The sequence below is a fragment of the Arachis hypogaea genome, chromosome 5 (assembly GCF_003086295.3).
Source record: "Arachis hypogaea cultivar Tifrunner chromosome 5, arahy.Tifrunner.gnm2.J5K5, whole genome shotgun sequence".
Classification (NCBI taxonomy): domain Eukaryota; kingdom Viridiplantae; phylum Streptophyta; class Magnoliopsida; order Fabales; family Fabaceae; genus Arachis; species Arachis hypogaea.
The window spans coordinates 98824249-98846496 of record NC_092040.1 but is presented as its reverse complement, the minus strand read 5'-3'; the positions used below and the strand labels follow the sequence as shown (position 1 = coordinate 98846496).

At 32.5% G+C, this 22248-nt stretch overlaps 2 protein-coding genes across 5 annotated transcripts; both read right to left on the bottom strand.

The window, feature by feature from the left end:
• Positions 1-1063: 1063 nt before the first annotated feature.
• Positions 1064-16557, bottom strand: LOC112802192 (uncharacterized). Of its 4 annotated transcripts, none has more exons than XM_025845294.2 (4): positions 15782-16557; positions 15626-15708; positions 15401-15511; positions 1064-1431 (listed from the first exon to the last, which is right to left on the bottom strand). In XM_025845294.2, the coding sequence occupies exons 1-4, from the start codon at positions 15954-15956 to the stop codon at positions 1381-1383; spliced, it is 420 nt and encodes a 139-aa protein (XP_025701079.1). In that variant the 5' UTR covers positions 15957-16557; the 3' UTR covers positions 1064-1380. The 4 variants fall into 4 exon arrangements, 3 of the variants coding, with proteins under 3 accessions (XP_025701079.1, XP_025701078.1, XP_025701080.1); XM_025845293.2 differs by lacking the exon at positions 1064-1431 and adding an exon at positions 12155-12583; XM_025845295.3 differs by lacking the exon at positions 1064-1431 and adding an exon at positions 12756-12986.
• Positions 16558-18428: 1871 nt separating this feature from the next.
• LOC112799793 (cytochrome P450 CYP736A12-like) lies at positions 18429-21997 on the bottom strand. Its single transcript, XM_025841812.3, has 3 exons — positions 21587-21997; positions 20469-20840; positions 18429-19494 (listed from the first exon to the last, which is right to left on the bottom strand). Exons 1-3 carry the CDS (start codon positions 21908-21910, stop codon positions 18655-18657), a joined length of 1536 nt encoding a protein of 511 aa, XP_025697597.1. The 5' UTR covers positions 21911-21997; the 3' UTR covers positions 18429-18654.
• Between the last annotated feature and the right edge of the window lie 251 nt (positions 21998-22248).

The following is a 22248-nucleotide window of genomic DNA, read 5'->3' as shown; positions in this document are numbered from 1 at the left end:
ATCTTGTCGTTGATACAATCTAACCCCTCCATCAGCATTCTTGTCCTGCAAGGTGCAGTCCGACAGCGCTATCACTTCAAACCCTCTTACAGAAAGGTGTGAAAGACAAAGTAGAAGATAATTGCTCAGATCTACGGGGATTGGGTGGAGTCATACAACAAGGTGCCGAAACTACTTCAGGTGCTGCAGAGTTATTTCCCGGGAACTATTTGTGAGCTATGGCCAGTACCGTACTACGATGGTCACCTTCTGGAACATATTTAGAACATAATTAGATATTTAGTTACATATTTTTCAGAAAAATATTATTCTGTTAGTTTTAATATATTTGACATAAAAAATCTAATTATAAAATTAAAAGGAGTATAATAACTAAATTAAAAAATATAAAATTTCTAATTATAAATTTGTCAAAATTAAAAGAAATAAAATAGAGTTCCAAAGTAATAATTATTTAGTAACAACCTAACACAGGTGAAATAAAACAGAGTTCCGAATTTCTACTAGTGACCTATTCCTAACTATACAAACAATATTCTAGTTCTTTACGACTACCCTAACCATGGCTACATACACACATATATCTATATGGGACTACATAAAATTCAACAAAGCAGAACTAATTGCAAAGTCGGCTGCCCCAACATAATACAAAGTCTCGTTCAACCTGTTGATGTCTCCGTTGTTACCAGCTACGCGCGCCATCATTGTATTTATCGATTATATGGTAAGAAAGGGGTAAAAGAGAGGAAAAAGTGGTTGAAAATTTCAAACTGGTGCCCGGTCAAACCTGTCCATGAGTTGTATATATAGTCGTTGCCCTCTCTTATCTCGTTTATACTGTGAACGAGATATGTAATACCCCAACTTTTGACACGTCATGACCAATGTCAATTGTTTAGGTGATACTTGTCGTAAGGACCTACTTGGCTTTAGACTCGAATTTCATAAGCAAATATTAATATAAGCCTTTATCGATTCAATGTAATTAACTAACTTATCATGACAAATCATTTAGTTGCTCGCAAGGTTAATACTTAAAGCCATATCATAGATAAATACATGGTAACAACAAATATCATATATACATATATAAAAATATACACATGAGTAAGTTTGGAGATACATGTCATTCTTCATAAACTGAGAAATAAACCAAGATATATATACATATATAAAAGAAGAAGTCAGTCCCAATCCTCATACGGGTTTTCTAAACTGGAACCAAACTACTAAGAGGTCCTACCTCTCTAAAAGTACGACAAAAGTGAGGGAAAAGTAATACTACTGATCATCAAAAGGAGTAAAAAGTCAGCTAGGTCAATCTCCAGAATGGTCTTCAACTAGAGTGAACACGTACGGCATGCTGGGATCGAAACGTCAGCGATGTACCGAAATCCGAAACTCAACGGACTCCTTTGCCGATCCCATCTGGGGAGGGAAAAAAAGAAAGAGAAGAAGGGTGAGAACCTAGAGTTTTCAACAAGGTAAAAAGGGGAACCTAAGGTCTTTGTCTCTAAGTTGTTGTGAAATAGAAAAATAGAACAAGCACAGAAACACAAGGCACAAAATATATATACGACAAGAAAATAGAATAAACAATCAAGAAATGGCAATAAATAATTCATAAGAAATTCATATGCGCAAACAAGATGATGCATGCCTGTTCCTAGTGCAGGTTATGAGCTCATGCGTCGGTTGTCTACCGCAATCTGACATTATTCGGGGCGAATCCCAAATATGGTCTCTTTACTGTGTCAGTTAGGCACAATTATCATCATGGATGAACCCATGTCAATTAGGATATCTTGGCATCACAAAAAAGACAGCCTATCAATTAGGTAAACATTCTCGCATTAGCAATCTCAGGCTATCAGTTAGGCGGGCACATCCACTTTAGCAATTTGGCACAAGGCCCATTCAATATACAATTCTCAACTTCTGTTTCATTCATTGTTTCTTGTTTTTCTTTATGCCTCCACATCATCATTTACTCATAAGTACCTCCGCATCACCGTTTTATCATACGTACCTCTGCATCACAATTTAATTACACAACCCTCCGCATCACCATTTAACATAAACTCTTTTAATATAAAACCTATCATTTTCTTTTTCTTTAACTAAGGACATGTATACTGCCAAATCTGGACATGCTTCTTTGAATTGAAATTAAAGTTTTATTGTATTTGGATTTAATTGGATTTGGTGGCAAACTTAATGAAAATCTGCTACTTCCCTAAGAAGATTTAGAAAAAATACAGTAGGTAGCTCTATTTTTGAAAATTTTATGATAAATTCAAGTCTAATTTGATACTTCCAGATTTTGGTGAGAATACACTTAATATCCTCAAGTTTTAGGAAAAATAAATTCCAGATCTATAGCACCTCGTTTGGTTAACTAAATGTCAGTTGGAAGTGCTACCCTGTTTCTTTAAATTGGTTCTGAATTTCCTGTGAACATCCCAACTTCCAAGAGACATAACTAACTCTACAAAATAGCAATGGATATGAAATTTGTATTTACTTAAAATAGACTAGTAGGTCTTTAAAATTCGTTTAAAAGCAACTCAAAATTTCAAATAAATAAAAAATTATAGCAGCTGGAAGTTGGTATTGTAGAACCAGAAAACCTGAAAATTCTGCAGCAATCACTAAACTTCAAAAATTCATATCTTCCAAACCACTTGACCAAATTTCCTGAAATTTTTATGGAGTAATCTTAATTTCTGAAAATTTGATAGATGATTCAAAAATCATGTCTAGATTGCTCCCAGTTTTTATTTTAATTTGCTGTCCAATCTGTTTAAAAATTTCTGCAGAAAAGTTTCTTAATTTTCACTAACCAAATCCGACGTTCCTAACTCATACCAATCAACAATTCTCATTATTTATTACCATTTCTACAAGAATTATGTCCTAATTTTTTTCAAGAGCATCAGATCCATAAACATTAAAAATTTATACGATTCACATAACATGATCACATTTTCACAACATTAAAAATTTGCACCATATTCAGCAATAATAATTCAGCCAATTAACAAAATATTCAGCAACATCAATCAAGTTAATTTGTCATCATCAATCAAGATTAGATCTAACAATTACCCATAACTAATTTACATTCCTAACCCTTACTTTTTTTTGAAGTTAAAAATTCTATTTTTGCTTTTTTCCTGAATCAAAACCCTAGCCACATAGAATTGGAGCTTTGGCCTCTCCTTCAAGGATAAACGGCCGACCTCAACTTGAGGAAGAGAAGAGTTATTATTTACGGTTACTACTGTTGTAGCAAGAATTGAAATTAGAACGGCAGTGGTGGAACAAGGGGAAGAAGAGAAAGAGGAAAAAGGAAAGTTGCTGGTTCTCACCCAGCAAGGATGCTTCGAAGATTTAGAGTGTCTTGTTGTGGATTGCTCTTCCTTCCTTTCCATCTTCGTTTTGCTCTCTTCTCTAGTCTTTTCCTTTGTTTTGTGCGTGTCTTCTATTTGAAGAGAATGAAGAGCATTAGATTCATCAGGTAGAAGAAAAGGAAGTAGGGTGAGGTGGTGCAGAATCTTCGTGTCTTCTCTTCGTTTCAACACAGCATCAACGCAAGTCTTGAGGAGGTGTAACCAGAGTTTCAAATGGTGCTGAGAGGGAAGGCAATCAGGGTTGGGCTTAATTAAAGGAAGCTTGGTTCGGTTGAATCGGGAAAAGGAAAAGAAAACCGTGACTTTGAAAGAGAGGAAGAAAAAATTGGGTTAATAGTTGGTAACGCATTTAGGATAATTTTTCTACTAATTCATTACTTATAAATTAGTAAGAGGTAGTTAATTTTAAAAGAAATAAATTAACTGTAGTGGTAATTATCTAATTACCAAGATTCATCACTCGGAAGCACTAAAAAAAAAAGTTTTAGCGCTACGTATTTATTTAATTTTAATTCGTTATCTACACTATATATATATATACCTATACGTGTCAGCAAACATTGTAAATAATGAGGAATCACATGTCTCGTAGGGTAGGATGGTTACAAGATAAACCTCCACGTATCTCATTTACAGTGTAAATGAGATATACACATATCACGAAATATGTGTAAAATTATCTCGTTCACAGTGTAAACGAGATAAGAGTAGATGACGAATTTTTATAATAAATTTTAAAATTATTTATTTCACTAATTATTATATTTATTTTATTTATTAAAATAAAAAATCCTTATGCTTCGTCACTGGCATCTTTGTGAATATTACCTATTTGCAAGATTCTAATTTTTTTTAGTGAATGCTATAGTGTCTATTATTTTGTACTTAAGTTATTTAAAAAGATAAATAAATAATATTTAATAAATATTACATAATTTATTTTTTATTTTAAATATTTATTTTTTACTTTAAAAAGAAAGTTAGGCAATTTAGGCATCATAATAAAAACACCATAGAACTCACATTTTTTTAATATATTTCAAGATTCTAAACTTCTTTTAGTTTTTGGTAATCCAACGACACGAAAGCCCAAAAAAAAATAAATAAACAAACTATTGGGCACTAACTATCCCAATTTTCTAATACAAAAAAAAAAGATTCTAAATATCTAATACAAATCTGAGCGGAGAACAAAATCATATAGAAGGACTAATTCACATCAAGAAAAAAAATATTCTTGCTCGGCATACCAATTTTTCTGTTAAAATTGCAAAAATGTAAAGTAAAATAATTTCTATACAAAAATATAAAGATATTTTATATACACTCAAATTTAATTATAATTTATTTATCTATATTTATTTAGAGTAAATAGTCATTTTTCACCCTATAAAATTTGCTCGCGAACAAAAATAATTATAAAAAATTTAAATTAATGATGTACTCATAAAAGATGAATATCATTTGACAAAAATAACTAATCGTTAAAATTAAAGTTGACTCTGTTATTTTTTTTTTAATTTCTAATGTTGCGTTGTTTTGTGGATAGGACATAGAGATATGAACAGTAAATATCTAAAAAGTATTTGAAGAGAGAGATATAAATATTAACATAGTGTCTCCAGGACAATTTTCTTCACTTTTGTGTCCACTTTTAAATAAAAGGCACTGATGAACATGAATTTTTACCTATAAATATTTTTATTATTCCACTATTACCTTTTTTTATTCTCTTACTAAAAAAATTCTAATTTAAACTTTTTCTCTGCAATATTGTTCTTAAAGAAGTACTCTCTTCTCCGTGCTCTGTCTCTATCTCTATCTTCTTTTTCTTTTTTTCCAACTACTCTCTCTCCGTCTCTCTGTTTCTATCTCTATATTCTGCTTCGTTCACTTCTTTTTCTTTCTTTTCTTTCTCAGGTAATATCTTTTTCTTACTCTCTATCTCTGTCTTCTTCTCAGTTTTTCTTTTTCTCTTCTGATTCTATATCTTCTCTTTTCTAATTCTGTATCTTCTTCTCTTTTTCTTTTTCTTCATTTTGATTTTGTATCTTCTTTTTTCTTTTTTTCATTTGTTTTTTTTATGTACAGTTAATCTAATAACAACATTTCAGTCGCTAATTATTGATTATATTCTTTTTGTTACAATTTTTGGAAGCCTCTTGTTCTTCTCTTTCTCAGTCACATTATTAGGTATTACTCTGCCTCTCTTTTTCTTTTTTTATTTTTGTTTTTATTTTTATATTTAAAAGAATTTTGTTCCTCTTTGTCGTTATCTTTTTTTTTCTATTTTTATGATTTGTCAATCTAAAAATTATATATGAAGAAGAGCTACATTCTTTTCTTTGGCAGAATCTTAAATTTTTGCAATGATACCGTGAATGAATGAATGAAAAAATTGTTTTAGATTTTAATATATTGATGTATTTTGTTCATAATGAAAGAATGAATGAAAAATATTGTATTGAATTTTTCTCTTGTTATTAGTTTGAACTAAAAAATAAAATAATTAGTGGGTTATGTTGTTGTTCTTATGGTTGCTATTCTTATTGTTGTTTATTATTTTTAATATGTGTTAATTTAATAATTTATGAGTTGTTTTTTATCTGTTGATTAGGAAAGAATGGAACTAGTGGATCGCTCTGAGTAATTTAGATAATTTTTTTATTTTATGATTCAGACTGAGCTTTAGCCTTCAACACCAAGCTATAAGTTGGGATTATCCGAGCTCTTCGTCCAGAGGGATGTCACGTCACGGATAGTATGAATAAAGGGGGAGTGTACCTACAAAAGGTACTCCGATGCTTAAGTTAGTACTGAGAATTCAGTGTATCCTTTGAGGATAAAATAGCATACCTTTATAGGTGAGGTGAAATAGGTTAGTTACGTTTCTGTTGATCATCTGAATTGGAGAGCAGTTATTAGGTTTTAACGAGCGATAATGCTTGTTTGGACCTTTTTATTCTAGGATGTAGTCTGTTGAGTCTGATTGTAACATATAACGCCGAGTTATAACGTAAAGTGCCAAGTTATTGTAAATAATGCCGACTTATGACATCGGATTTGTGACGATCGTATCATAGTCCCCAAGCTTAGCCTGGAAATACGTTTTAATGAAGCAAGTTGAACTTTTAATAAATCATAAATCGGCCATTGAGTGAGTCCATAACTCGGCCATTGGATTAGCCTTGAAGCCCCCAGTTCAAGATGCTTTATTAAAATAAGGAATAAAATCTTTTGAATTTCAGATGTTATTTGAAATTAACATGTATTGAAAAGTGTAGTAGTATTTGTCATTGATTGTGCCTTCAAATTTTTTTTTCAATGTAATTTTGAACCGTTGATTTAATAGATGCAACGGTTAGGGTTTTTCATGAATTTGAATAGTTAAATTGAATAGTTGCTGAGACGATTTTGATAAAAATGAATTGCTTGGGCAAGAATATTACGTTAGTTTACCTTTGATTGAAGATTGAGTTTGATTGCGCATGTATAAACGATGCGACTTTGAATTGAAGAATTATCGCGAATGGCGATAAGAATGAATTGGTTGGGTGAGAATGTTGCGTTAGTTCACCTTTTTTTGGTGACTTGATTAAAGATTGAGTTTGATTGCGCATGTGTAAATGATGCGACTTTGAATTGAAGAATTATCGCGAATGGATAATTGATTGAAGATTGAGTTTGATTGCGCTTGTGTAAACAATGCGACTTTGAAGAATTATCACGAATGGATAGTTGATTGAAGATTGAGTTTGATTGCGCATGTGTAAATGATGCGACTTTGAATTGAAGAATTATCACGAATGGATAAGTGTTTGTGCTTGTATGATAGGTGATTGATTGAAGATTGTTGATAGTCATAGTTCGGAAGATAGTTGATATAGATCTGATGATAGTTGATATAGATTTGATAATGACTGATAATGATTGAGATAGAAATGATTGATATAGCTCGGATAATGATTGATATAAATATGAAAATAGAGATAATAGATATAGATTTGAAGCTAGAAAAATAGATATAGATCAGCAAATAGAGATAACAGATATAAATCAGAAAATAGATATAACATATATAGATTGGAAAATAGAGATAACAGATATAAATAAGAAAATAGAGATAATAGATATAGATCGACAAATAGGGATAACAGATATAAATCGAAAAATAGAGATAACAGATATAGATCGAGAAAATAGAGATAACAGATATAGATCGGAAAATAGAGGTAACAGATATAAATTGAAAAATAGAATAATAGAGATAGATCGGCAAATAGAGATAACAGATATAAATTAGAAAATAGAGATGACGGATATAGATCAGAAAAATAGAGATAATAGATATAGATCGGTAAATAGATATAACAGATATAAATTGAAAAATAGAGATAACAAATATAGATCGGCCAATAGATATAACAGATATAAATTGGCAAATAGAGATAACAGATATAAATTGGCAAATAGAGATGACAGATATAGATCAACAAATAGAGATAATAGATATAAATCAGAAAATAGAGTTAATAGATATAGATCGGCAAATAGGGATAACAGATACAAATTGGCAAATAGAGATAACAAATATAAATCGGCAAATAGAGATGATAGATATGGATCGAAAAATAGATATAACAGATATAAATTGGCAAATAGAGATAACAGATATAAATCGGCAAATAGGGATAACAGATATAAATAAAAAAATAGAGTTAATAGATATAGATCGGCAAATAGGGATAACAGATAAAATTGGCAAATAGAGATAACAGATATAAATCGACAAATAGGGATAACAGATATAAATTGACGAAATATAGATAATAGATATAAATCGGCAAATAGAGATGATAGATATAGATCGGCAAATAGGGATAACAGATATAAATCGAAAAATAGAGTTGATAGATATAGATCGGAAAATAGATATAACAGATATAGATTGAAAAATAGATATAACAGATATAGATTGGAGAATAGAGATAACAGATACAAAGCAAAAAATAGAAATAACAGATATAGATAGGCAAATAGAGATAACAGATATAAATTGACAAATAGAGAATACTGATATAAATCGGCAAATAGAGATGATAGATATGGATCAAAAAATAGATATAACAGATATAGATTGAAAAATAGAGATAACAGATATAAATCAGGAAATAAAGATGACAGATATTGATCGGCCAATATATATAACAGATATAGATTAGAAAATAGAGATAACAGATATAAATCGAGAAATAGAGATGACAAATATTGATCGGCCAATAGATATAACAAATATAAATCGAAAAATAGAGTTAACAGATATAGATCGGTAAATAGAGATAACAGATATAAATTGGTAAATAGAGATAACATATATAAATCGGCAAATAGAGATGATAGATATAGATCGAAAAATAGATATAACAGATATAAATTGGCAAATAGAGATAACAGATATAAATCGGAAAATAGAGATGATAGATATGGATCGGAAAATAGATATAACAGATATAGATCGGCAAATAAAGATAATAGATATAGATCGGTCTTTTTCGGGCCTTAATGATTTAAAATATGACCTTTGTTTACAAAGGTGCAGGTAGGTTTGAAGCAATTGGAAGGAAATGGGGCCTATAGAAAGAAGGGTGTTTATTTCGAGGCCCCACGGTGGGCGCCAATTGTTCTTGTGTACGTAACCTGGACGTAACTCGGTTTCTGAGAGTTGACGCCGAGTTAAGCTATAGACTTGAAAGATCCGAGCACTTGGTCCAGAGAGATATCACGTCATGGAGAGTGTGAACAAAAGGAGAGTGTATCTGCAAAAGGCACTCCGATGCTTAAGTTAGTACTGTAAATTCAGTGTATCCTTTGAGGATAAAATACCATACCTTTATAGGTGAGGTGAAATAGGTCAGTTATTTTCTGTTGATCATATGAATTGAAGAGCAGTTATTAGATTTTAATGAGTGATAATGCCTGATCGGACGTTTTTATTCCAAAATGTAGTCCGTTGAGTCTGATTGTAACGTATAACGCCGAGTTATAATGTAAAGTGCCGAGTTATTGTATATAATGCCGAGTTATGACATCGGATTTGTAACGGCCGTATCAGTTACCATATTAGTTTTGATGTTTGTATGTTTATATTTGAGAAATAAGAGAGGATAATGTTTGTTGATTAGAAATAGAGAAATTAATACTATTCTCTTAAGACAGAATGTGTTAAACTGCATAATAGGAAGGGGCGATAGAAACTATATTTGACAATTAAGGATGAGTATAGATTCATTAGAAAGATTGTGTGAGTTACTTAAAGTTTAAGATGGATTAAGTGATGAATGTCGTGTAAGTATCCCTAAGCAAGTGATTACATTTTAATAATACTAGCTCATCATAAAAAGAATCGCACACTTCAAGTTAGATTTTATTAGTTAGGAGAAACAATAAGTAGGTATTTGATAATATTATAATTTTTTTTCTAGAAACAAGGACAAAAGTTGTATATTCCAAGAAAGCCTTTTCCCTTTTATCAACGTTTGGAAAAAATATTTTGTAAGGAAAGAGCAAGTGGGGTTGCTGCTGTATGTGGCAATAACACTGAAGAAGTGCAAAAAGATGGATATGAAGATATGAATGACGAAAATTTTGATATGTTTAACTCAAATAATGATTTTTAGTGAATCTCTGCCCTAATAATCTAATTCTGTTGCTTTATTTTCTGAGAGAAAACAATGAAAGAAGCCATACTTATCTAAGGCGGCAAAGGACACCAACATGATAAAGGCGCTAACTAACACCCTAAAATACGTGTTTGATCAACAGGGAAAGTGTTTGGATGATTTTTCTCAAGCTATGATATACACTCATGAAAAAAAAATTGGTGACGTGTTTAGCGAGTTTGGCTTCACAAATGATAAAGTTATTTCTTATGCACTCAAGTTCTCCACAAATCCTTAGCTGGAGAAAACTTTTTGGTCACTGGGACATAATCAGAAAGCTGGATTTGTCAGAGCTATATTGCACAGTTAGAATTAGAATGTGTTTGATCAATAGTTTTGGAATTTGTTTCAATTTTGTGTTGAGTTTATGTTAGTACAGAATTTCAATGCAGAATTTAGTTTATGTAAATGCAAAACTTTGTTTATATTAGTGCAGAATTTTGAGCTCTTTTAGTGCATACTTGACGTAAAATTTGATTTATGTTAGTGGATCTTTTGCTTATGTTAGTGCATAAACTTATTTGCCCCAATAAGTTAAATTAGTGCATATTAGTTTCAATTAGTTTGGAATTTTGTTTCAATTTTGCATTGAGTTTATGTTAGTGCAGAATTTTGTTGCAATATGTTAATGGATCTTTTGATTATGTTAGTGCAGAATTTGTTTCAATTAGTGTAAAATTTGTTTCAATTTTGTTTAAATGGTGAAGAAATCTAATTTAACTCGGCGTATGCTACACTGCAGTACATAGCCGGTCTCAAGCCCTGATAAAGGGAGAGGGTTGTGTTAGGCCTTCGACAGCCAACAATAATGAGATTTTAAGGTCAAAGAAGGTGTCAGATGAGTGGAGAAAGTGCACCTTGGTACCTATCTACAAAAATAAGGAGGATATACATAGTTGCATAAACTATAGAGGAATCAAGCTCACGAGCCATACCATGAAGTTATGGGAAATAGTGATAGAACAGAGTCTGAGATAAGAGACACAAGTAACAGAGAACCAATTTGGTTTTATGCTAGGCAAATCCACCATTAAAGCTACATACCTGTTAAGAAGAATGATAGAGAGGTATCATAGTAATAAAAGGGATCTACATATGGTGTTTATTGATTTGGAAAACGAGTACGATAGGTGCCAAGGGAGGTCTTATGGAAGGTTTTAGAAAGGAAGAGAGTAAGGATCACATATATTCGTACAATTAAAGATATGTATGATGGAGCTACAACTAGCGTGAAGACTCAAGGTGGTATGACAGAGAAATTTTCTATTGGTATAGGATTACACCAGGGATTATCCTTAAGTCCATACATTTTCATATTAGTCTTGGATGTACTCACGGAGCATATCCAAAAGCCTGTGCCATGGTGCATGCTTTTTGCCGATGATATCGTCCCTATGGGAGAGTCAAGTGAAGACATAAATAAGAAGTTGAATTTATGGAGAGAAGTTCTAGAAGTATATGGTCTGCACATAAGCCTTAGCAAGACGGAATGTGTGGAATGTAAGTTCAGCCGCTGAAGGGAAAACCCTAATACAGAGGTGAAGATTGAAGAAAACATCCTGCAAAAAGTTAAAAATTTTAAGTATCCTGGGTGCATCATTCAGGATAATAGAGAGATTGAACATGATGTAAATCATAGGATCCAAGCAGATTGGTCTAAATGGCGGAGTGCGTTTGGTTTTATATGTGGCAAAAAGTATCTTTAAAACATAAAGGTAAATTCTATCGCACTGCTATCAGGCCGGCAATGTTTTATAGTACAGAGTGTTGGGCAGCCAAAGGGAAGCACAAACATAAGTTAAGTGTGGCAGAGATGAAGATATTGAGATGGATGGTTAGTCATACACGATTGGATAGAATAAGGAACGAAGATATAAGAGAGAGAGAGAGAGAGAGAGAGAGAGAGAGAGAGAGAGAGAGTAGGACATATTGTGAAAAAAGTTGTAGAATCGCGTCTCAGGTAATTTGGACATGTAAGAAGAAGATTGACAGAGCACCTAGTTAGGAGGGTGGATGAGATGGAAGATGGACAAGGGGTGAAAGACAGAGAAAGACCTAAGAACAGCATCCATAAGGTTGTGGAATCACCAACTTCTTTTTGGCTGTGGCTTAGGTTGCTTTAGCTGAGATCATCAATTTTCTTCTCAACAGCAATGTAATTGATGCTGTTGATTTGCCTTTGCCCCAAATGAAGTGAAAAATATTATTTTTATAGCACGTCTCGATGGTGTGGCCAGGCTTGTCACAGAATGTACATTGCAATCTACTTCCTCGTCCTCTTCCAATAGCCTGGCATCTACCTCTCCTTCTACCTCTCCCTTTATTTCCTTCATCATTTGACTGCATGGTTCTGTTAAAGAAAACCTTGGATTTATTACATTCATTGAATTGTTGTTCTTGTTGTGTTAACATGGAGAAGGCAGTATCAATCTCAGGTGTAGGATTCATCTGCATTAGTTGTAATCTGACATTAGCATATTGGTTATTCAGACCTCTTAGGAACCTTGTGGTGTAATTGTAACGCCCTAACTACCAAAGCTCACGCTTCCGATTGCGCGACTCTGATAGCTTGGAAATTACGACGATACTTATACTATTTAATACTAAAAATATGAGCCTATTTAAAACTTTAAACCGCAATACCGCTCCAAGAATACTTTTGCTATACAACGTACATCCATACATACCATACAACTCACAAAACTCATAAAGAGTACATCCAATACAATTCCTATCCCTCTTACAGAATATCTCAAGAGAAAGGCGAAGGTATAATAAATAATAATCTAAAGCAATACAGAGCATTTCAACAACAACTAAATAAACTCTTCGTGACTTCTGCGCTCATATCCTGAAAGGGGAAAAATGTAGGGGGTGAGAACATCATCCTCGAAAGGGTTCTCAGTAGAGGGTTTTTGGGAATTACTGTAATAGGATACGTGAAGATAAACGCACCAGTGATTAATAACCGTCTTATGCCTCTTTTAAAAAATAATGGTTTACAATAAAAGTAAAGTCAGAAATCTTTTCTAAAAGAGGAACCGTTCAATTCTCAAAAACTCAAAAGCCTTTCAAAAAGGTTTAACCATGCTGAACCAAATTAGCATTTCATACTTTTCCAAACCAAAAACACAAAACCGAAACCAATCATCGGTCCATCTCATTTCAACCACGGCCCTAGGCCCAAACAATTCAACCATCAACCATTCACCACAATTCAATAGAGTCCCAGATGCAAACACAGATAGGAAGTTCAAGCACAACAAACAGTTACAGCAAGTAGAACAATTAGCAGTTAATCACAAAGGCAATCCACGTACAATATGCACACCCAAACAATGTCACATAGATGCATATGATGCATGCCTGTCCTAATGGCTGATGATATCATCTGTCGGTTATATAGCCAACCCGACAAGTCCTGGTAGCTAACTATTAGACTGTCCATCTGTCGTGTCTCCCCAACTCGAGTGATACTCAACATAATCGTGATCATAATCATGATCCATATCCATCACCTTCACTGGTGAATATTCACGGGGGTGAGCTCATCCGGGAATTTCACAGTGCCCGGCCACCCTGACAACATAGGGTCAAAAGAGTTTCGAGTCTCCACCTAGAGCACGTGGTGGCTAGCCACTTCTTTCTCCCAGGGAAACTCACATCTCCGATAGTAGAAGTGCAACATCACAACTTATCAATATCTCAGCATAAATGCTTTCATTCTCAGTCATGGATCAACATCCATCTCAGTCATCCGGCTCACGATTCAATCAAGAATCAGCCAATATTCATATCATACACAGCCATTCCGGCTCACGGTTCAATCCAGAACCAGCCAATATTCATAATCATACACAGGCATTCCGGCTCACAACAAAACAACACTTCCACCATTCAACATCGTCAAATTCATAAAATTGGCATTTAAGCCATAAATCACTTTTTCTGAAATCATTTCACTTTGAAATCAAGTTTCAACTCTTTTCAGCTTTGGCTTTGAAGATCTCATTTTTCAAATCTTCTCAGGCTCATAAGCCAAATTTACTCAAAATGAGTTCCCTTTTTAAAACAAGCCACTCTCGGCATTCTCTTTCCAAAACTTCCAAAACCATGGCAAATTAAGGATTTATTTCAAAGTATTCAAAATCACCCATCCAACAATGGGATTTTATAACAAAAGTTTTCTGACAGAGTCCCAAGTCTTTTAGGGAAGGTCAACCGATATCAATTCCTTAAAATTCATTGAAACTCTTAAAATCATAGATTCTCGGTTCAAGTAAATAAAACTGAATTTATTATGAAACCGACCATACAAAATCACAAGTTCCAACCTGGTCCAAAAATCAACTCATTCGAAATAGAACCAGTTCATTTGAATCAAACCACTTTCAGGTTTCTTTTTGGAACCCATTTTTCTAACTCTTCCAAAATGTCTCAAACTTAATTACTCAATCAAAAGTCTAGATTCTTTTAAAATCACTAAAAACTCCTTTTTATATTGAAATCAATATTAGAGCATCACTCTTTCCTTCAGTGATTCAAACGGTAAAAATAGTTCATTTCTAAATAAGTCGAACTCAACGCATAAAGTTCATTAAATAAATTAAGCTTGAAAACATAAATATTCTCTTAATAAATCAAATAATACAATTTCTCAAATCCAACCTTTTTTAAATAACTTTTAAAACAAGACTAGGATTTTGTAGAAATTTTGGCAGCACCTCCCCTAAAACTTGGACTTTTGCCACCCAGTTCGGATTCCAACTAAACCGTTTCTCATTCTTTTTCAACAGCTTAAAACCAGAAATCAATTCAAAAGCAAGCTAAATCCAATAGTCACATCAGTGGCATATCTCAAGCAAAACCATCTCAAAATCAACTCAATATCAACCGATTTAACTCATTTTCAAAGCTTTAAAGAATCGGTTCAACAACAAATCATTTATCAAAACCAAGTCAATTAAAGCAAACTAGGCTGAATTTCAAAGAGTATTCTATCTTTCACATTATCAAGAGAGTCAACTTAGCTCAAATCAATCCCCAACGGATTAAACTCAAATTTCGAATATTTAAAGAATCAACTCCAAACATTCTATTTCACAAATCCGCACAACAAATTCAGCCAACAAACATTCATAAGCTTTCGAGACAATCAAATAATACATAAGGCCGATACAATCACCAAATACACATTTTCTCACATTAGTATCCATATGTAATAATTCCAATACATAAAGTATAGTTTTTGGAAAGCGCCCCTACCTCAAAACGCAAATTCCATAACCCAAACGTCTCACAGAGTCCCTTCCGCCTCAATCCGAAATCAACAACCAAAATCCCGGCTCCGCTTGTTTTTTGCAACAATCTCAACGACTCTAATCGTAACATACAACAATCAGGACTTTACCCCACGTTACCAAAAATTCATATTCATTAACCAATCATAATATGGTACTAACGCGAGGCTTTCGAAATAGAAATACTCACTGAATTAACAAAACGAAGCAGGTGCAATTTCGAACCGGCCCCGGCAACAGCTCCGACGGTGGCCAGAAGCTCCGGTGGATCAACTATAAAAACCGCGCAGCATCAAAACCTTCTCAAAATCCAAAATGACCGAAACCACAAATTTAACACCCTTACCAGTAGAGCGGCCTCCGGCGGCAGAGAGGTTTTCCGGCAATGGCAGAGAGGCTTTCTTGCGACCATACACAGCATACCCCCAACCACAGCAGCAGCTAGGAGACCAGCAGCCATGGCGGCAAACTCTGACGGCACGACAAGGATGGTGGAACCACCCACCACCATCGCACCTCATCCTCTCCGTAGCTCCCTCGTGCGCGTTTCTGCTCTGGCGGTCGCTGAAAGGCAACGACACGGGCTCCACGGCGAGGAGCGACCGCGACCCCACAAGCCCCACGAAGACGGCGGCAGATGCAAGGCCACTTCGCGGCAGCGACTGCACGAGGGTGACGGCAACTGGAGCTTGATCGGCGGCGGGTCGAATGCGGTTCTGGGCAGCGCAGCAGCTTCTTCTCCGGCGTTTCTCCTGGACGACCGTGGCGGCGCGACCCTCTCTCTCTCGTGGTTGTTCCCCGCTCGCTCATCCTCCCTGATGCAACACGGCGGCGCTGCGATAGTGACGCCCGCCGGCGCCGTGCTTCCTCATCTCCCCTCTTCTCAGTTTGGCCAACGGTGCTTCATGGGTGTGTGTTGTGTTTACGATTTCCCCCTTCTCTGCCCCCTATCTCAGATTTCTGTTTCCATCCTCCATGGAACAAGATAAGGAACCGTGGGTATTGCTATGGGCTTCAAGTTTGGTGAACTTGCTGAAGGTGAAAGGGAAGACAGGGTAGGGTTTTCGGCTGCTGGGATGAAGGCTTTAGGCTTTCATTTTTGAAAAAAATAGGGTTAAGGACATTTTTATAATTTCATATAAAATAGGGATAATATAGTAATTGAAATAAATTCTAATCCAACAATAATAATGTATAAAATATTATTTGTTCATCAACTTCACAAATTATTTTTAATAAAATATTCAAATCTAATAATTGAAAATAATATAATTAAATCTTTTATTTTTCCAAAACAGCAGTAATATTATTTTAAAATATTAATTATTTAGTCCAAATCATATAAAATCTTTGTTATTTCACAACTGCTAAATTTATAATTTAAATATAGAAAATAATCCAATAATTATATAATTGGATAATAATCATAACTTATCTCAAATTCAATAAATCAAAACTTGCTTTAATTATCTTTAATAAAATAATTTCTGAAATTAAGGCTATAAATAATTATATGATTTGAGATTTGCTCGTGAAAAGACTTTTCAAAGGTTATGGGTCTTACAGTAATCCTCTTGCCTATGCTCTCTGATTATGTTCAGTCCACATGAGCACACAGTCGTACAATTTGTGAAATTAGGAATGGGTCTAAAGTTGTTCAAATATTTCCAAATAGACTTTAGCTTTGTGTAATAAGCTGTAATAGTAGCATCACCTTGTTTCAATTGAAACAATTCTTCCTGCAATTTTGCCACTCGAAACTTGTCACTATAATAGTATCTATTCATCAGTTCCTTCCAAATGTCTGAAGCGTTATTGTTCCATATCACGCTTCCTAAAATTGCAGGACTTAATGAAAGTGTTATCTATGACAATAAGTAAGTTTTTCATTTTTCCCAAGTTTCAAAAAGTGCAGCATCTTTGTTTGGCCTTGTGATTGATTCGTCAATGAATTTGAGTTTGTTCTTTGATTCCAAGGCCAATAACATAGCTCTGATCCAAGCACTATAATTGCTTGCAGTCAAAATAAATGGAATGAGAGGATTACCAGGACTTTTGCTCGGATAAAAAAAATAGGGCTCGTTGGATCTTGCGACGGATTGATTGGATTTTTTGCCATCTGAGCTTGAATTGATGACATTTGTTTCAAAAAATTTACAATTGATTGAGCATCCATCACATTGAGATTCAAGGGATTCAACGGTTGAGTATTGTCCATTGTAATTTATTAGGGATTAATGAAATTGATAAAGGGATCTTTCGAGATGATAGAAAATAGAGACAGTTTCACAATGAGAAAAGAAAAGAAATGAAATTCAAGAATATAATTGGTGAGTTATTGAATCTGCTTTGTTACCAGATTTAGATCTTCTATTCTCGATCTCGTTGATCAGAACAGTGATCTTTTTTCTACACTCACCGCACCATGTAAAAATACACTAGAGAGAGGATCATGCTCTGATCAAATTCTATCGTGCAAATTCAAGAATAAAGAGTGTAAAAATTTGAGATGAGGCATCAAGCTTCATCCATAGTGAAGCAAGATGAGAGAGAATGTGATGAGAAAGAGTGAGAGAAATAGGAATTAAACTCAGAGAGATGTAAATGTAGAAAACTGCTAAATTGGTAAGTACATTAGTTTCACAAGATGTTTATATACAAGTTGTATGTAATAAAATGAGAGTCACTAACTTAACCACTTAACCATAATCTCTAACTAACTATATCACCTTGCATTCCTAATTTCTATTTACAAATGTGCAATAAATTTAGCTGCCAAAATCACTCAAGTTACACTAAATTCTAATAGTATAAAAATAAAATATTAACCCAAAATATTAGATAATTTTAATAAAAATTATTAATCTCCTAATATTTCTCATTCATATTTTGTTATTCAATCAATCTAGCTTTGTAAAGCACATATTCATGTTGTGTAACTCAATACAATAGAAAACAGAGAAGCTAGAATAAGAGTCAATATAATTTCCTGTAATATCAAATAAACACTAATATACTGCATAAGCGAAAGTAACTAATCAGGATGAGTAGTAACACAAATATTAATTCTTAGAGCTAGAATTTCCTTTGACAACAATAAAGCATCAGCATTATTTTATTATAGCAATCCATATTATGAAACAAAAAATAGAAGAAAAAATTAAAAATAAACACAAATAATTCGCCAATTTAATTGTAGTTGAAACCCTTTAATCCTTTTTAATCATCACTAAGTAGGCGATAAGTTGGCCTACATAATAAATGCTTACTTCTTGGTATAGAGAGTCTAAATTCTTCAGTCATATCTAAATTCTCTGGAGTCATACCCAATGGAAGTTCCCAACTAAAACAATGCACTAATTGTGCTATAGTAATCTTAATGGTAGTTAAACCCATATTCATCCCAGGACACCCTCTACGACCTGACCCAAATGGTATGAGTCTAAAATCATGCCCTTTAAAATCTACATCGTTGTTCTCAAATCTTTCAGGAAAAAACATGTCATTATTTTCTAACCAAACTCTTGGATCTCTCCCTATTGCCCATGCATTCACCATAATTCGTGTATTTTTCTCTATAAAATAACCATTTATAGTAACATCTTCTGTAGACTCGTGTGGCACAAGAAATGGTCCAACAGGATATAATCGTAATATCTCCTTTACAACCATGTCAAGGTAAGGCAATTTTTTCAAGTCATTTTCTTCCACTTGTCTATTCATTCCCACAAGGCCTTCAATCTCGTTTTGAAGTTTCTTCATTATTCTTGAATTTTTTAAAAGCTCTGACATAGCCCATTCAATTGCTATTGAAGAAGTGTCGTATGATCCAGCAATTAAGTCTAATATGATAGCCTTTATATTGGTTCTCCCAACTACATGTCTTTGTTCATGATCATGTGGGTCCATTGGTTGATTTATGTAGCTGAGTAATATGTCTATAAAATCCTTGTTATCCTGTGGAAATTCAGCTGATGATGGGTGATCGTGATCATTGATGATGTGCTCTAATGCTTCATCAATGGCCTTGCTTGCTTTCTTTGTTCTTCTCTTTAATCCCTAGTTTACCATTTGTTTCACAATCATACAAAGTATGCACGTCATTTACTTTTGTTACCTAAATATTTTGTGGGTAAAGTATAATTTGCGTTCGAAAAAATAAACTATTAAAATGGTACTTCAAAATTCATGTTGCTGACAAAAAAAATTCACAAAAAATATTAACAATAAATAAGTCCATGAAAGATTTAAAAATGAGACAAAAAAATTAGATATTAAATATATATTCTAAAAATAGACTTTAGAGATAAGATTTTGATGCAAATTTTTGTAATTATCATTAGAAAAACGAGATTTTTTATTCTTAAAATTTGTTAATTTTATATCAAGTGAATTTTTAAAAAAAATTTTAGTGCGAATGACCACATTTTTTTGAAAAATAAAAAAAAAATTTAGAGATCAAATTTTGCTTTGAATTTTTTTTTTTTGCACCTTATAAATATTTATTCAAATCACAAAAATTCGGATCAAATGAATAAGTCCTTTGTTAAATATGAAAGTTTATTTTGTCACTTATAAAAATATAATATTTATTGGTTATGATTGTAATATTTTCAAATCATTAAGGAGTTGTTTTATCAATAACATATTTTAAGGACCTTTAATTAACTGCGATTAAATCTTTTAGGTACTGAATTGGTAATTAAATCTTTTCAAAAATTTTAATAATACTTATCATGATTAATTTTTTTCAATTTTTTTCTAATATTTCAAATAAATTGTATTGAAAAATATTAGAAAATTAATATCTTTTGTGTAAAAAAGTTAACTAGTGTTGGTTCAAATATAAAAGATTAAAAAAAAGAAATGACAGATTGGTATTTTAACAATATAAATATTTGTGAATAATAAAAATCATATTAAAGTAGCTTAAAATTATTTTATTTATATTTCATAATTATTTTATTAAAAGAATGATAAAGGACCATCCATAAATTCTGATGGTTCATACCTAAGAGGAGACAGGGGCATACCTGAAGATCAAACGTACCTAAGATAGGCACATAATCTGCAAGATTGAAGGCACCAACCAAGAACATAATCTCATGAATGAGGCCCTTGAGGTCAAACCGATTATCCTTGCTACGACCCAATATCATGTTAAAAGTGATATTTTCAGCAAACTCCCCAATCAATTGACTAAGATCCACAACCTCACATGAATCCGAAGCCTTCTTAAGTGTATTCACCAACATTCCCAACTCCTTCTTCCTCAAAGGACCAAACATCTCAACCTTTGATGCACTTAGAAGTTGCAAGCTGCACAACTTCCTCACGTTGCGCCAATAACCACCATACTCCGTAAACACCAATCCCTTTCGGCCATAAGAAAGAGTTTCTACTACCTGCCAAGTAAAGATTAATCCATGTAATTTAATTAGTTCGGGATCATCAGATCGGCCTTTTTATATTTAAATAATTTTTATTTTAAATTATTATAAAAGAAATTATGATTTTGTGGAGAGAAAATATAAAAAATTAATTTTTAGTTAACAAAATTATAACCAATTTTAATGTCTTGGTTTATTATTTAGAATTTAAAATTAAAAATTAAAAGTTTAAATAAATAAAATAATTTTAAAAAATTAATTAATATTGACTTAAAAAAAAATTACCTAACATATTAATCTCATAATTTTGCGCAGATTTTAATTTTGGATGCAGTGCTATAAGGAAAATTCAATTTCACAGGCATAAATCGTGAGTAAAATCTATTTCAGTTAAATTAAGAGATAATGCACAAAAATATAATTTTTTAAAAATGATTTAAAATAAAAATAAAAAATTATTTAAATAAAAAAGTCAACTCATTTTTTATTAAAATTAAAAAAATTTGATCAATAATAATATATATTATTTTTATATAAATTATTCTAATATAATTATATTACGGTAATTATAATATTTTAAAAAATATTATTAAAATTAAAATAATTTTTTTATTATTAAATAATATTTTCTAAAAAATATTATTTAAAAAAATAGTAAAAAAACTTTAATTTTAATATTTAAATAATCACCTAATCACCGTAACATAATCGTACCAAAATTTATCCATATAAATATATATACTTCTATTTCTATCTCTGACCTGAACCTTAGGCCGGTTTGCGAAAACCAAGTCATGAGTTTTCAGAATGAGCTTAGCAATTTCTGGAGAAGAAACCACAACCACAGGGACTTGTCCTAACTTTAGGGACATTATGGGTCCATATTTAGTGGCAAGGGTCTCAAGGGTGCGATGTGGGAGTTTTCCTAAGATGTGAAGGTTACCAATAATTGGTAAAGGTTTTGGACCTGGTGGGAGTTTTTTGCTACTCCCATTAGCTGGATTCAACACAAATGGTGTTAGAATGATGAATGTGAATATCACAAGGAGCATTGCTGCAGGAATAGCTAATACTTGTGGTAGCATTTCTGAATCCTTTTGAGTTTTTTGTGCAACCTTTTTCTTTTCAGTTGTTCGGGTCGGCAATGCGGTGCTAAAGAGGTAAGATATATAGATATATAGTAATGTGCGTAGAGGCACCCAAGTATCCAACTATGCCTTATTTGGACTATAAAAATGTATACATTAAAATCAATTATTAAATTTAGTTATTATATATTTATATATAAATATATATAATTCAATTTATTTTTAATATATAATTTATATTTTAATATTTTATATTAATAATTAATTTTAATATATACCTAATATAATTATTTTGACTATTTTATGCTGTTTGACCCACTTACTTTAAATTATAA

Bases quoted from the DNA above. Each gene is read 5' to 3' on its own strand.
- LOC112802192 (XM_025845293.2), bottom strand. From the start codon at position 15,956: ATGAGGTGCGATGGTGGTGGGTGGTTCCACCATCCTTGTCGTGCCGTC. The intron at 15,709-15,781 runs GTAAGGGTGTTA...CGGTTTTTATAG, and splicing joins CGCCGGAGGCCGCTCTACTG to TTGATCCACCGGAGCTTCTG. The intron at 12,584-15,400 runs GTAGGGGCGCTT...CAACTAATGCAG, and splicing joins TATGGAATTTGCGTTTTGAG to ATGAATCCTACACCTGAGAT.
- LOC112799793 (XM_025841812.3), bottom strand. From the start codon at position 21,910: ATGCTACCACAAGTATTAGCTATTCCTGCAGCAATGCTCCTTGTGATA. The intron at 20,841-21,586 runs GTCAGAGATAGA...TTTACTTGGCAG, and splicing joins CAAACCGGCCTAAGGTTCAG to GTAGTAGAAACTCTTTCTTA. The intron at 19,495-20,468 runs GTATGCCCCTGT...ATGGTAAACTAG, and splicing joins TAGGTACGTTTGATCTTCAG to GGATTAAAGAGAAGAACAAA.